This window comes from Camelina sativa, chromosome 5, assembly GCF_030686135.1.
Source record: "Camelina sativa cultivar CO46 ecotype springtype chromosome 5, ASM3068613v1".
Classification (NCBI taxonomy): domain Eukaryota; kingdom Viridiplantae; phylum Streptophyta; class Magnoliopsida; order Brassicales; family Brassicaceae; genus Camelina; species Camelina sativa.
The window spans coordinates 17520390-17537153 of NC_141884.1; the positions used below are offsets into that span (position 1 = coordinate 17520390).

A 16764-nucleotide genomic window follows, 5' to 3' on the forward strand; every position below is an offset into this window, starting at 1 on the left:
TATTCTCAAGGAATCACCTATTGCTCCGAAGATCATAACCTACAAGAAGAAGGGAACCACTTCCACCTCCGCTGCTGCCAGAACAGGAGAGGGAAGCGACCTTGCTCGTGATCCCGAGGGGCGAGATGATGTTTCGCATACCCAACCGACAGGTGGACGTTTCTAATCCCCAACCCGATGCTCAACCTGGGCCAGATGATACGGGCCAAACTAGAAGCATACGAGGAAGAGACAGTTCACTTCCTTGCCATGCTACAACTACACTACTCTGAAGACCACTCGAAGCTGCTACCCGATGGGGGGATCGGGTTCATCACCTTCTCAGTGCGCAACCCTGTTTTAAAACGCGGCCGCCGAGACACCATTTAATCGCTCGGCGGAGCACCACCGCCGGGATTTTCCTATTATCGGTTATAAAATCAAAAAATTGGAAAAAAAATCGATTTTTTTTTGATGAAAATAGGATGATAGATGTTGGATCTAATATTTGATCATCAAAAACGGTTGAACTGGAGAAAAAATCGATGAAAAACAAGTTATTAAGCCACTGGCTGCCATAAACTAGGGTTGCAGGTTTACAAAAAATCGTGGGAAGATGATAACAGGATTTTCACCCAGTGTATCAATTCCCTATGCAGTTGTAGTACAAAGGGTTATCAATTGATCAACAGGTCAATTAAAACCCAATGTGTACCCCACCACGATCTAGTGGTATCGTTGTAACACTTCAGGATCGAATCCACAGAGACCAAGCGATGCACTATGAAATTGTATAGATCAAATATAGCTAAGACAAAAGAGAAAGTTTATCTAACAAGTAACTATCAAAACGGAAAGTAAATAAGTGTTTTAAATCAAAAGAGAAAACATTGGGTGAAGGGAATCATTAGGGACTATGATCACGAATTTATATGATTAGATAGGGATGCATTAAACACAATTCTTGAACTCAAATCACGGTTGTAAAGCTAACCTACTTTCGCAGCGTTAACTATCTATGCAATGAATTCACTAAAGCCTAAACCATCGTTTGGATCTAGCAAACCAAGCAAGCAACAACAAGTTCAGGTTTGATTAGTTCACAAGATGCCTTAGCTTGAACTTTCGTTGGATAAGGTCCACCTTGCTCACCTATGTTCTTTTCAAGCAACTCAACAACAGTTTTGGTGCCCCGATGAATTAAACCTAAGATCTTAATCTAGGTGATCAATCTAGCTTAAGCATTAAGAACAACAATAGATGAAGAACAATAAGATCAATCCCTAATCTAACAAACCTAGCATCAATTAATCATAGAAACCCTAAACCCAATTGGGAAACTACTTAGACATGGAGAAGCAGAAACAGCAAATCAATAATGAAGAAAACATAATTGAATTGCAAAAGAATAGAAAATAGGGTTTAGAAATCTTCTCCAAAGTGTCAAGAATGATTAGAGATCTTCTCCCTTCAGCTCTCAATACAAAATAGTCTCAGAAAATAATGCTTATGTCTCTGGAGACCGAGCCTCTAACTTAAATATCAAAATAAAACCCTAAAAGTCGGTTTAAACGAAAAAGGAAAACTTGAGTCGGGTACGGGACTGGTCGATCCCGAATGCGGATCAGCCGATCCTGGATGCTTTTCTCTGTTTCCTCCATCTGCTTGCTAGTCCAATCAGTCTTCACCAAATTGGCTCCAGATGCATGTTTTCATCCCCAAAACACTCAATTTCCTTCCAAAGTAGCCTAGAACCTATATAGACTCACAAAAGACTAAAAAGACTCTAAAAGCACACTTGGACTTAATAAAAGACTCAAAACAAATATAAAAACTATGGGTAAAATCCTATAAAATGCAGACACATCATCAATCAAAATGGTTGTTACGCTAGCAGATAAGATATGATCAGAACAATACAAGTCAAGCCAAGCAATAGTGGGGGTTTTCTAACAACTTAAAATAAGCAAAAGTAAATAAAAGAACAAGAACCACACGACCTAAGTACTCAATGCAAGCATTCGGGTACAGGATCGGGTGGGATGATCGAATCAAGAAGACAAGGATGAACAAATTGAAGGTATACACGAATCTGGTGATCGAGTACAAGTTCGGGTAAGGGGTCGAGTTACAGATAAAAACTAAACAATCAAGATAAGAAAGCTCCTAAGGATGGGGTAATCGACTCATAAGTGCTCATGGTCAATTTGGAATGACTTACATGCCTCAAGCAAATATTTCCTAGACAATGAATCTCCTAACCTTGCTAAAACACTCTCGTGATAGAAACAATCAACCTTAGTCACTCCCTTACCCAACTCTCGTTGGAGAAACATGACCAAGCAGGTATTAAAATCCGATTCATTATTGTCAATAAACTCCTTATACATCTAATCTCTAAGGCTAAGTGAGTAAATCTCTAGCATTGATTGATTCAAGTATTTCAACAACATCTCTCGATGCCAAAACACCCTAGATCTAATCTCAACCTCTCAGTCTGAAAATAACATTAAGAACACCAATCTAGAAAGGAATTTTTATAAAATAAACATTCAAGCTAAGACATCCTAACCGATCAAGAACACATATTTGTCTATCCCATCCTTAGAAACCTTGGTTTACTACTCAGATCTCATGGTAAAAACCACAAAAACACAAATGAATAAAAATTGCATTGTATTGAAAATAAGATAAAAGTAATAGAGTACATAATCGAAACTGAAAAGAATAGCAAAAAGAAATACAATCGAATCTTAACAAATTAGGGAAAGTGTTTGAATCGATCTCTCTCTCTCTTAGAAGCTTTCGCTCTCGGTGTTTGAGTGTCTGCGGCATCCCCTCGAGAAGAAGAAAAGGGGGGTTTTATATATGGAAACCCCTTTAACCTAGCTGCTCAGTTCTGCCCGAGGGTCTGCTTGAGGCGGTGCACGAGGTTCAAGTCGGGTAGTTCCTCGGGTAGGGCTTCGGGTTGTTCTTCCTGCTCTTAGATCCTCTTTGATCGGGTTGAGGTTCAGACTGTTCTTCTTGCACGATCGCTCCTTCGGGTACATACTCTGGTTTTACCTCATTCTTCCCCATTTTGGGCTCCAAAGCACCTGTTTTCATCAGAAATGCACAAATGCGACAATTCAGCACCCTAAATTGCCTAAATGAAAATTCCTACGGTTAAGGACCTAAAAATGCTAAGGTTAGGGTATATAATGCAAAATATGGACAAAAAAGAGTGTCTAAAACATGTAAATTAGAGAGTTATCACACCCCCAAGCAAGGAAGTAGGAGGATGATGTTTGAAAATGGGGACTCATAACTTTTTAGTACTAAGCGAAGGATTCAAGCTATAGTCCTTAAAGATAGTTTAACGGTGCTAAGATCAATCAATATACTTACAAATATTTTTCAATGCTTATCACCATGCGTCGATCTAGCTCATCCTCCAACTAACAGTAAAGACTTGCAATTCCAAAGAACATCTCTTTCACATTCATTAAAGTGTTTGGTGAATTCTTGCAAATGGAAAGTGAATCAAGCTCAATCGGTTTCAAAGGTAAGACTTTTTGGTAGGTAGGTTCCAAAAAATATCTTTAGGTGGCTTACTCTCAAAAGAAGGAATTCTAGACAGTTGTGAAAACTATCTAAGATTGAGAACAATTGAGGCATACAAAGCTTAACTCTTATAATATACCCTTTTCTCATTCACTTTCTTTTTATCCAAGACCTTAGAATAAAACTGCATACAACCTTGATTTTAACTCCCTTTTTTTTTTTTACAATCCCTAAAGTTTTAACTTAAAAATCTAGCTCTCTTTTAGAACTCTTTTTTTTTTTTTTTTTTCTAGGAGACTATAGGAAGATCTTTTTTTTTTTTTTACTTAGAGACTTAGAGCTAATTAAACTGAACCTTAGGGACCCTCTTCTTTAGTTTCTCTTTTATTCCTCAACCCAACCCCAAATAAACATGCTAACCACCTATCTTTCAAAACCGATTCTATTAGCTAGTCTAAATGGTTCTAAAATTAGCTAAAACAAGAGCCAGTACTTTGTCGTTCTCAATACTCTCAAGGTTTCACAACCTATAGCACCATCAAAACATGAAAATGCCTCACTAAAAAAATCACAACGAGGCTTGAAAGAAAGGGTTTGGGTTCAAGGGTAGGGGAAAAAAATTTCGGGTTAAGCGAAAAGATTGGCAAAAATGGAGTGCTAACCCAAGATTTAGAGTTACCATGAGCAAGCATTCAAGTTCCATAAGCAAGGTAATTTAAGTTCAGGTTAAGTCCAATAATATAGAGATGATACAATGTTCAAGCAAGTTTCACACAAGTGGAGGAAGCTTTCAAAAGACACAAGATTTTAAATAAAGATTTTTCATTTTTTTCCAGAAATTGATCTAGCAACAATGAACTTTGATTAAGAGTTATACTTCAATCCTAAGGTTGGACTTTAAACAAGGTGGTTTTAATCATTGTCCCCTAAAATGCATATGCGACAATCCTATAAGAAGCAATCTAGACTCAATCTTAATATGTAAATGCAGCTACGTAAACACTCTTTTTTTTTTTAATTTTTCAAATTTTTTGGTGTTTTTTATGCAAATAGATGCAGACTCAAATGAATAAAACTAATATGCAAAAATTTGAAATAAGAAAATAAGAAAATAAAACACAATGTTAAATACATCCTTAGACCCTCCCCCAAACTTAAATTACATAGTCCCTTATGTAAATAAAAATCTGAGAATCACACAAAGAAAATAAAACACAATGCAATGGTATAAACAATGATTTGGATGAAAGTAGTACCTCATGGGATGGTGAAGAAGGAGGTTATGGCAGCATCCATGCTCGCCAAAGTGTAACCAGGATCGTCACCGGCTTCAGCAGGTGCCGAGATTTGCTCATCAGAAAGCTCAGTTATGTGTACGGACGACATGCTCGGACCAGCATCCGAGGGGTTGATCGGGTAAGGCATCGCGTAGCTCACCGGGTAGGGCATTGGGTAGTACGATGGGTATGGTGGGAAAAGTCCGGAATGGTCACCGTGTAGTTGCTCGCATGATGCACCGAGTAAGGCATTGGATATGGAATTTGGTAGGTCTGAGGGAAAGGACCTGAGTGGTCATCTGAATGTGTGCTTGATGGAGGCATCGGGTATGACATCGTGTACCTCATCGGGTGAGGCGTCGGATAGGCATCTGAGTGGCTTCTCTGTGATCTATCAGGTCTAGTTGCACCCTCCTCTGCTTGTGGCTAGTATGATGATGCCCTATGCTGAAGCGGGAGCTGAGGCACATCTTGCCTTGTCTTGTAGCTCCCTAATCTGACCTCCCATCACCTTTACTGTGCCGGTAAGATCTTTCACTTTACTTGCTAAGAACTTGTTCATCCTCTTCAACCACTCGATCCTCTTGTGATCTTCTCTCACCCCTACTGGTATCTTTTGAGAGCAAACATACTCCTCAAAATCATAATCCTCCGAATCACCTCCCTGTCCTTGCCCTATGTGCTCTCTCTCTTCAGCTTCGGATTCCCCCTCAGGGTTGTACAGCTCCTCTAATGGTGGCATGAAGTCTATGTTCGCCCCTAGTCGAATTTTTGTGAACACGATGTTGGACAGAATCATTTGAGTAGCTTCGACTGCTGGATGAACAAACTTGAAGAGCAACCTATCATTTGGCTTCTCATAAGCCAAGAATCTCGCCAATGTGAAGTAGTCAATATCTAGCCATCTCGGCTCATGTACCACTCCCTTCAGGTTCACGTTGCAAGCTACCAAAATTGGCGTGACTAAACCTCCTATGGAGATTTCGCCAGATCCTTCACGCCTTTCGGTTTTCATGGCCCAGGTTTTCAGATACAAGAACTGATCAAGCAAAACAAAGACCATGCTGGTGTCCGCAATATCCCCTACTACTGGTCTACCATCCCTAGCATTATCCAGGATTCCACTCAAGGCTATGTCTAACATAGGCTGGAGCTCATGATCATTCACATTTCTAGTTTCCTTCCTAGCGAATAAAGTGCAAGCTAGGGACTTGTGAAAATACCTCAAGACAGGGCTTCTAATTTGGGCAGATTTGGAGCTTATGGATTTGTAGGGAAGCTTATCCCCTATTGTCAGCCATAGGGATTTCATCTCTTCCTTGTTTACCTCCATGTTTTCTCCATGACCAGCCTTGAAACCATACAACTCCTCCATCTCCTTGAAAGTGAGCTGGTATTCTTTGTTCCGCACAGAGAAAGTGATGAACCCGATCCCCCCATCGGGTAGCATGGTCAGGTGGTCTTTGTAATTGATACGCTCAAATTAATCCCTAGAGCTACTCTCTCAAATTAAGAGATCACTGCAGTACTTAGGGGTCGAATTCCACAGAGACTCAAGATCAAACACAATGGATTATAGAGTTTTATAATTATGCTACACAAATTGATTTAAATTAAAATAGCAATGCAAAATATTAAATAAAGCTGTTGTAAATTCAGAAGATCAAAAAGCTAGGCCTAGGGAATTTCTCAGGAAATTATGAAATATTAATCAATCAATAAATAGGATTCAAGCAATTAAGAACAGATCTAGAACTCTAAACACTTTTGTAAATTAAATCAGTTCTCACTGCAAATAATATCTAAATTTAAAACCAGAAAATCCAAATCTCTTTGTAAAATTCTAGGTTAAAAATCAGCAATAAAATCAGGTTTAGATTGTTCACAAAATTATTAAATCAAATCTCTTTGCAAGAAATAATTTTGCTCGTCAAAAGGTTTTATCAGGTAAACAATTATATTCTCATATCAATTTATTTTCCTAGGGTATTAATTCTAGATGGCCAATCAATGATTAATATGAAGAACAACCTAAGATGAAGATCTAGATAGATAAAGAATCCTAAATAATCAGCTCTAATAATTCATAAAAACCCTATGAAAAACCCTGAACCTAACAAGCAAACTACTCAGACATAATCAATGAAGAACAAAACATAATTCTGAATAATAAGCAAATAGAGATTAAAAGAGTAAAGGGAGTTCAAGAAATTCTTCTCTACAAAGCAGATCTCTCTCTCCAAAGCTCTCAAAATCTCATAGGGTTGCAAGAAAATAAAACTTGCTAGAAAAATAACTTCCTGGTTTGCAAAAACCTAAAAACTATATATATATGTCCTAAAACACGTCAGGGACTTATGTTACAATTTTGGAAGACTTTGGGGCAGAATTGTAAAACTTCCAATTTTGTGATTCTTCATCGCCTGAAGAAGGTGTCGATCGATGCTCCATATCTTGGTGTCGATCAATGCCCATGCTTTGATCCGAGACCAAATTGATTCTTCCGGTTAAATGCTCCAGAATCATCCAAATTGCTCCATTTCGCTCATTTCATGCCAAAATCCTAGAAAACCTGTAAAGACTCAAAAACATCCTAGAAAACAAATCAAAAGACTCTACTCCTTATATCATGGCTAAAAACCACAAAAACCATGATATATCAACTCCCCTAGACTTAGCCTTTGCTTGCCCTCAAGCAAAACATAAACTTAGAACCTGTGAAAGAGGTTTGAAAACAGGGAACTCACTCAATTGCAGATTATTCTTATTCACACTCTTCATTTACCTGACTCAAGAACTTACTTCTTATACTCAACCATGATAAGCATCAACATTCCTTACTCAAATCCCACAATCCTTTGGAATCTCTGAAATCTCCATTGTCATCTCATTATATGAATTAAAGCAAGTACAGGTGAGTTCTTACCTTGGGTGTATCGAATAGTGGCATATGGACTCTTTTCAGGCCAAGACATTCTTCTTACATCTCCTTTCCTCTCCCTTTTCTCACTTCCAATTTTTTTTCTTTCTCTCTTTTCTTAATCAAAGGTGTAAGCGAATACCGGGGTCATTGGTAATTACCTATCCCTCGCTTCCAAACCTTGTGTGATCATTTGACTCAAGAGTAGAATAATGAGGTCACTGGTAATTTACCTACCTCTCTAAACTGATCAAAATCATCTCATCTTTTATTCTTTTTTTATTCTAAGCACTGAAGGGAAGAGAGAGGGGAGACATACTTTGAAAAATTGCACTGTCTTGTATGGCCCGAAGAAGAAGTCTAGTCCACAAATTTCCAACCCCAAAGTAAGCGATTAAGTCCGGTTAAAATCCTGATAAAAGTTGAGACAACGTTAGATCAATCAGATATCCATTGAATAAGGGCTTTCAAGATTGTTGATAAGGCTCATAGTCTTTCTAAGCTTCAGTTCTGAGATCAAGCATAAACAAGTAATCATTAGAGTGTTAGCCAAATAAGAGAAATCATTAATCAAGATCATAATTCCCAAAGACAAAAAGAAAAATTTGAAAAATTTGACTCAAACTTTATGGTTTTGACTGACATAACTGAAACTCAAAAACAGAAATCATAGTTAGTAACTAACCTCCCCCAGACTTAAACAACACTGTCCCCAGTGTTATCAAGTAAGAGGAAAACAAAAATAGAAATAAAATAAACAAAAATCAAAATCAAAAGAAAAAGAAAAACCTACCAGTGGGTTGCCTCCCACTAAGCGCTTGTTTTCAGTCATTAGCTTGACTGTGTTGGAGCTCAGGCATCCGGAGGATCAGAACATGGCATTGAATGCTTCTGAGAGAATGACCTCTTCATCCAAGGTGGTGTATAAGCTTTAGGTGCATGAGGTTTGCCAAGTATGCGAGGAACAGGACCAGGGTGGGATTTAGGTATGGGTTTGCTTCTCTTATGTCCTGCAAAATCATCAACAGAAGAAACAAGCGCTCTACGATAATCTCGTGGCTTGGTTAACTGCAAAACAGTTTTTATCTCTTTGAAATTCTTGTTGATGATAGGAGGAGGATTAGGTGAATAAGATGCATACCTTGGCCTTACCTGAGGGCTCTGGAGTGTGGATTGATGACTCTGGCGTTTGGGAACAGGTTTCTGACTTGGAGCATCAGTTTTGGACAAGCTTTGTCGCGTTCATAGAGGGGTGTCGATCGATACCCTCTTGGTGGCATCGATCGACACTGAGCCTGATGCTCGTGTTGCAGAAACTTTTTCAACAGAAAAAGTCTGTCCATCAATAGTAGGAGCCCTCCTCAGCTTATCCATCTCAAAATTCAAACTCAAACCATCCACATTCAGTGCTATGTGTCCCTTCTTCACATCAATGATGGCACCAGCTGTAGCCAAGAAATATATTCCCAAGATGAGAGGATCTTTAGGCTCTTGATCATACTTCAGCACCACAAAGTCAGTGGGAATCATGAAGTTGCCAACCTTACTAGAATATCCTCTAAAACACCTTCAGGAGTTCTTCGGGAGCGATCAGCCAAGATAAGAGAAATATGAGTTGGCTTGAATTCTGTCATCCCAAGTCTTACAGCAACAGAATGTGGCATCAAGTTGATGCTAGAGCCAAGGTCACAAAGTGAGTGAGAAAACCTTCCTGCTGAGATTGAGCAATCAAGTACAAAGCTTCCAGGATCTGGTAACTTCTTAGCAGTCCTACATTGAATGATTGCACTCACTTCCTTAGAGACAACCACCTCCTGCTTCTTCTCTTTCTTCCTCTGTGGAGGCTGGTTTAACAGAATTGCACTGACATCCTTAGTAAGCAGTGCTCCTTCTTCAGGGCTCAAACCATTGGATACCATTCTCTTCACATACCGCTTAAGAGGTGGTGAAAGCTTTACTGCATCAATTAAAGGCATCTCAATCATCACCTTGTCCATCATTGCTTTGCATCTAGCTTCCTCCATCTCTTGCTTAGACTTTCTTGGCTTGGGAAAAGGAACCTTAGGCTTGTAGATTCTTTCAGCAGCTGGAACCTGAGATTTTGCAGTTTCTGATTCTGTCTGAGAAGGGTGTCGACCGAAACCCAGGTGGTGTCGATCGACACCATCATCTGAAACCGAGAGATTGGTCGATTTCTCTTCTTTTTCTGCAGAAGCAATTTCACCATCATCTTCATCTCGCACTGATATTGCATTGCAAGCATGTCTGGGGTTTGACTCAGTTCTTGCTGGAAGAACACTCTCTTGTCGTTTAACAGACCTAGCAGTATGTGCAACTTGAATCTCCAGCTTCTTAACATGAACATTCAATGCATCAATCTTCCCATTCAGCTCAGTGTAGACATTTTCAATCTTCCCATTGAATGTCACTGTCAATTGCTCCTGTCCTTGCAAAAGCTGCTCAAGCATGGCTTCCATTCTACTCTCTGAAGAATTCTTAGGAGGTGGAGACTGATAAGATGAGTTCCCATATGTCCTTGTATAGCCATTGTTCTGTTGTTGCTGCTGATACTCTGGCTTGGAAGTGTAGCCTGAAGAGTTCCCACTGTAAGGCCTATTGCCTTGCTGATTTCCAAACCGCTGTCCCTGATTCCCATACACATAGTTCACATCTTCCTCTTGGTGTCCTTGATCAGGTTCTGGCTCAATTGTCTCAACCTCAGCAGCAAAATGAACAGATTTCTTACCCATAAGGAGATTATGCACTGAATCCAGCTTAGCATTAACAGAAGCTAACTGGTTTGAATCAAATCCTCCATGCAATCTCTTCCTTTCAGCATCTACTCCCTTAGTGCTATTGCTAGAAGCCAAATTCTCAATCAAAACTTCAGCATCTTCTGGAAATCTTGTTTTGAAATTCCCATGACTTGCAGCATCCAAAGCTAACTGATACTTCCAGTCACACCCTCTGAAAAAGATACTCAACAATTGTACCCTTGAAAAACCATGGTATGGACAATCCCTCTGATAAGCTTTGAATCTCACCCAAGCTGCCTTGAAAGCTTCATCTGGTCTTTGCTTGAAAGTGGATAGCTTGACTCTCAACTCATCTGACATTGCATCATCATAGAAATGGTTGAGGAAAGCCACTTTGACTTGTTGCCAAGATGTCAAAGATCCAGCTGGCAACTGCTTCAACCACTGAGATGCCTCTCCTGCAAGTGAGTATGGGAAGAGCTTGCAGAATATGAAGTCCTCAGTCACTCCATTAGCCTTGATACTAGTCCCAAGATCCTCAAAATGCTCAATATGGTCCAGAGGCTTCTCATTAGGCAAAGCAGAGAAAGGTCTCTGCCCAACTAGGTTTCAACTCAAAATCGTTCCTCTGGAATGGAGGAGGAACAATAGCAGACCGGTTCTCGTACACCATATCAGCCCAGTTGTAGTCAGCAATGGTCCTGATCAAGTCCCGGTTTTGCTCCTGTCGTCGAATTGGGTTCTGTACGTGGTTGGCAGCTCCATGCATGTCTGCAGGTGTGAAACAAGATTTTTTATATATGGTGGTGAATGATGATGAATGTATGCAATGGTGAGATATGAATGAATGGATGGAAAGGTGTTTCAATTCCCCTTATGCAGTTTCAGTATAAGAGGTGTCAATCCTATCTGAGTGTTTGTGAACAATTAAGACATGCATATGAGACTAAGTCAAGTCAAATGTAAAGGATGTTTGTCACTAACAATCCTATGATGAAAATGCAAAGTGCAGAAAGTAAAACTACAAGAACTAGATGCTAAATGTAAATGGAACAGAATGATTATGACTTATGTGAAGCTAGAACAGAAATAGAAACTACAATAATGAACTAATGCAAGACAATAATGAACCGGACAATAAGTAAATGCAACAGAAATGCAAATAGAACGGGACTAGAAATAAGACAGGACAACTACAAATCATAAACCAAAGTTCTGGGGAAGAACTCAAGCTAGCACTCGATCGAGTGTAGATCAAGTGCAGGGTCGAGCTGGCCTAAACGCAAAAATAGAGCAACACAATAAAAACAGAGCAATGCAAAAACGAATCAAACAACAAGCAAACAACAGGATTAAGACTTAAAAATCAATAAACAAAGAAGGTTCTGAGGAGGGATTCGTGGGCTGAACTAATCATTGTGGTTATCTAACTTGGCCAACAAATCTCAAGCAAACTTTGAGCTAATCTAGACATAAATCTAAGACAAGTTTCATCCACTCTCATGGCAAGAAACAATCAAACCTATGCATCTCTAGACTTGTTCTCACAAAGTAAAGAATCTACACAAGCATGCATTAAGCAATACATCTCAAACCAAACAAGACCTCTAGTCTCTTAGCAAGCCTAATGGTAAGCTCTAGATCTAGCCTTATCTATGCTTCTTAAACATTGGTGTGATGCTAAGATGCTTGAAATCAAACCCTACCTTCTCAGACATAGGATCTGCATTAAGAACATCTAGCCTAGAAGAGATCTACAACAATCAAGCTTGACCAAATCAAACAAACCACAAGATCAATCCAGCCTAACTCATCCTCAAGATCCTAGAGAACTACTCACAAGAACACATGATGAACAAAGTCAAAAACCCAGAAAAATACGAAACTTGCATCATTAGAAAGATGAAACAAAGATCTACAATATTGGAGAAGGAATCAAACTCGAATTCTCAGTATTAAGAAAGTTATGAAACCAAAAATATTGAAGAATTTAATCTTTTCTCCTTAAAAACAAGTACAAGATCTAAGAAATAAAAGTGCAAAAGGAATAATTCCCAAAAAGGGTAAAAACTAGGTTTAGAGAATATCTAAAAAGCTGGACTCTTTTGGTGGCTGCAGGTAAAGTGGGATCTCAGCTCCTAAAGCTTGCAAATAGACTATCTAGAATCAATGTCCAAGTTACTAGTACTATGATGCAAGTTGAATGAGCTGTACTTAAAGACTTTAGACAAGCATATCACAACCTTTACTGATTTGAGCCTAGGATATCCACATGCATTCAAATCAACCATTTCCTTTAACATTCATTAATCAAGAACATGAATCAATTCTATGCAATGCTTAAAACTCATTTGACTTGGAGGTAAGGGTTTCGAGACAATGATGGTCTCTTTTTAGAGTGGGGCTTGTCAATATCACGATTCTCTCATAAAATGGATTAAGCTTTAGAAGAATGCTAAAGGTAAGAACACTTAGACATATACAAGAACAAAACCTTGTCTACCCAAAGGTACCCAAAGTGTTTATCCTATCAATCTAAACCCAAATGATCCTAGTGCTACCCTTTAACTTCTTCTTTTCTCTTTCACCCTTTTCTCTTTTGGTTTTCAAGTCTTAGGAGAGGTTTCTTATTTGATATTTCTAGTGGGATGGGGGATTCTTACTTATTTGCTATGGTTCTCTTTTCTTCTTATTCTTAAGACATACAAGCTTTTTGCTAGACTTTTCTTTTCTTTCTTTTCTTTTCTTTAACTAGAACCATCTTCAATAATTTTTTACTTCCCATCCTTTCACTAGACTTTGCTTAAACACATTCTCCTCTTAAAGATTCTACCCTTTTTTTTTTCTTTCTCTTTTTCCTCTTTTCCTTTCAAAACAGCCAAGTCCCAAACCCAACAAGTGAACCACCTAGTCCTATCTAGTTTGAAAAATGCAAACTAGAACTACACAAGGTTTTACTCTTGTCAGTTCAAACCTAACACTTTCTACCAAGCTCAATCCCAAAAATAGGCCTCACACACACAAGAATAAACATGGCTTGAAAGAAGGGTTGGTTAAGGGGTAGGGAAACTGATTTCAATGGTTTAATCAGCTACTTGGATCAACAAGAGTGGTAAAAAGGAGAAAGATGATCCAAATATGTATATGGTATCCATGAGTTTAAAGCAATGCACACATTGATAATTGAGATTCAATATTAGGTTCTTATAAATAGGAAATGGTGTCAAATCATAACATGCTTCAATATAGACCAAATGCAATACAGGAATTCAAGGCTTGGTTCAATCTTATGCTTCTAACCACTCAACTAGCATCAAAGTACTATTAACTTGGGCATTGATCCTAGTCTAGTGAATAAGCAAGCTAACAAGGAAATACTCATCATAGATCCCTAATGCAAATATTACACAATCCTATATGAAACATGCTAAACAAGATCCTAATATGCAATGCAAACTACATGAACACTCTTTTTTATAAAGATTTTTGCAAAAATATTTCAAATTTTTAGGGTGTTTCTATGCCTTAGATGCTATGCAAATACTAATATGAGGATGCTAAAAATTTGAAATAAGAATACAAAACACAATGTCAAATGCTATCTCAAACCCTCCCCCAAACTTAAATCACATAGTCCTCTGTGTGAAAGAAATTTGTAAGAGGATTCAAGATCAAAAACAAAACATAATATGAGATGCAATGGTATTTACAAGTGAAGGTGATAGTGGTACCTCAAGGGTTGTGGAAGAAGTTGTCCACATCCTCTTGCATGCTGTCAAAGGAGTAGTTGGGGTCTTGTTGATGACTTGGAGATGGAGATTGGGGCAGCTCAACGACGGCGATCGACCGGCACTCGAACGAGTACGTGTCCGAGTGGGGGGGTCGAGCTGGACTGTGAATCTCTAGTGGCTGTCCCTTCCTCTTCTATTCAGACTCCCTTGCTTCCCTGACCATGAAAACACTAAAGCAAAAATCAAAATACCAAAATTCCAAAGCAATATATACAGGGATACCTTAGGGACTTCCTCCCTAGTGAGCTTGTTTAAAGTCACTAAGCTTGACTTTTGATTGCCTTTTCAGGCTTGAGTTAGAGACCAAGGAGGTGATGAAATCCCCCTGGTTCTACTTGATAACCTTTGTGTTCCTTCTTGATCACTACCTCCTTAGCACTTGAACCATGTTTCTTTTTAACCTTGAGCTTTGGCCTTGCTCTCTTCAAAGTCCTTTTGTTCAGCTTGACTTGGAGATCCTTGACTAAAGCAGTCAGTTCTTGAACAGAATTCTTAAGCTTCTCCACTGAATCTTCATGAAAGGTTAGCTAACCCCTTGAAGCAGTTTCCTCACTTGAGACCTCATGATCCTCCTTTCTTTTGATAGTGTAAGGTGGATCATATTTTGAAGGCAGATTAGTGGGATTGTTGATGTCAAACTTCATAGTGAAGTCTTCAGTCAGGTGGAGCTCTATAGTCCCCATCTCCACATCAATAACAGCCCCAGCTGTAGCTAAGAATGGCCTTCCCAAGATAAGAGGGTCTTCAGGCTCTTGTTCCATGCTCATGATTGCAAAATCGGTTGGGATCCTTGCTTCTCCTATTTTGATAGGGAGGTTTTCAATCACTCCAACCACATCCCTCTTGGATCCTTCTGCTAGACTGACATAGAAGTTGCTGTCCTTGAAGTCCTCATACCCCAACTTCTCAGCCACTGAGTATGGCATCAAGCTCACTGAAGCTCCTAAATCACAAAGGCACTTATTGAAGTGCATGTAGCTGATGGAACAGGGTAAGTTGAATGAGCCTGGATCTTCAAGCTTTGTTGGGACAATAGCTTTCCCAATCTCTTTCAAATCCTTCATATTTTGGTCATGAGCCCTCTTCTTTGACATCTCAAGTAAAAAATCCTGATAGAGAGGGTATAGAGCATATTGTTCCAAAGCAGGTCCTCTCTCTTCTTCATGGTAAGCAATGATGACCTCTTGTATGGCCATCACTTCCTTCTTCTCAATTACAACCTCTTCTTTCAAGGCTTTCTCTTTCTCTTGTTCTTTTTCTCAATGATCTCCCTTAGTTCCCTTATCTTTTGTGCCTTGAAACGCCCTGGGAATGGTAGAGGTGGTTTGTAAGCAGGAGGAATATACTTAACAGGCTTGACACTTTCTGTGTCTTCAACTCGATCTACCACTCGATCTTGCACTCGGTCGAGTGGCTGCTCGAGCACGTGGTCAAGTGGTTTCCCTACTTCAGTCTGCTCAGTTAAACCTTCACTCTGGGCTTCACTTATTGATGAATCCTCCCCACCTTGAACCTCACTTTCCTCAGTGACATCTTCCTCATGGAGATGGATTGCTTTAACAGTGATCTCCCTTAGGTTTTGAATGGCTTATTCAGGAAGTTGGTGTGGCCTAGGAGCTAAAGTGGAAGCAATGGAGCTCTCCATGTACTTGAATGAAGAGGTCAGACTCTCAAGCTGGTGACTCAGGTCATGAGAATAGGAATTCAATTTTTGGTTCAGCTCTTCAAACTGCCTTGCCTCCTCAATCTGCTGATTGGCTTGCCCAAGCAATAGTTGTTGCATCATAGCTCTTAAGTCAGGTTCTTGGGCTTGGTAGGTCTGAAACGTTGGAGGGTGACACCATTGAGTCTGGAAACCTTGTTGCTGGTGCATGGGTGCATAATGGAACTGACTGCCGTGAAACATGGTTACTGACTCGAACTGACACTCAGTCGAGCACTGACTTGAGTTGATGGTCGAGTCGACTGGGAAGTGGTGTCTATTGAGATCCAGAGTCTGACTCGATCAAATGCTCGATCACTACTAGGTTGTGAAACCTTGAGAGTATTAAGAACGACAAAGAACTGGCTCTTGTTTTAGCTAAGTTTAGAACCATTTTGATTAGCTAATAGAATCGGTTTTGAAAGATAGGTGGTTAGCGTATTTATTTGTGTTGGCTTGAGGATCAAAAGAGAAATAAAAGAAGAGAGTCCCTAAGGTTCAGTTTAATTAACTCTAAGTCTCTAAGTAAAAAAAAAGGAGAGAAAAGTCTTGCTATAGTCTCCTAGAAAAGAAAACATTAAAAAACAAAAAAAAAAGGAGTATAGCAAAGGAAAAAAAATTGTAAAAGAGAGCTAGCTGTTCATAGTTAAAACCTTAGGGATTGTAAAAAAAAAGGACTTAAAATCAAGGTTGTAGGAAGTTTTATTCTAGGGTGTTGGATAAAAAGAAAGTGAATGAGAAAATGGTAGTTTTCACAACTGTCTAGCATTCCTTCTTTTGAGAGTAAGCCCCCTAA

At 39.2% G+C, this 16764-nt stretch overlaps 1 protein-coding gene across 1 annotated transcript; it reads right to left on the bottom strand.

Moving 5' to 3' along the window:
• Positions 1 to 14793: 14793 nt before the first annotated feature.
• Positions 14794 to 15192, bottom strand: LOC147943876 (uncharacterized). The gene has a single exon (XM_087512400.1). The coding sequence runs from the start codon at positions 15190 to 15192 to the stop codon at positions 14794 to 14796; it is 399 nt and encodes a 132-aa protein (XP_087368526.1).
• Positions 15193 to 16764: the final 1572 nt, after the last annotated feature.

Coding starts and splice junctions, on each gene's coding strand:
- LOC147943876 (XM_087512400.1), bottom strand. CDS start 15,192: ATGCCATACTCAGTGGCTGAGAAGTTGGGGTATGAGGACTTCAAGGAC.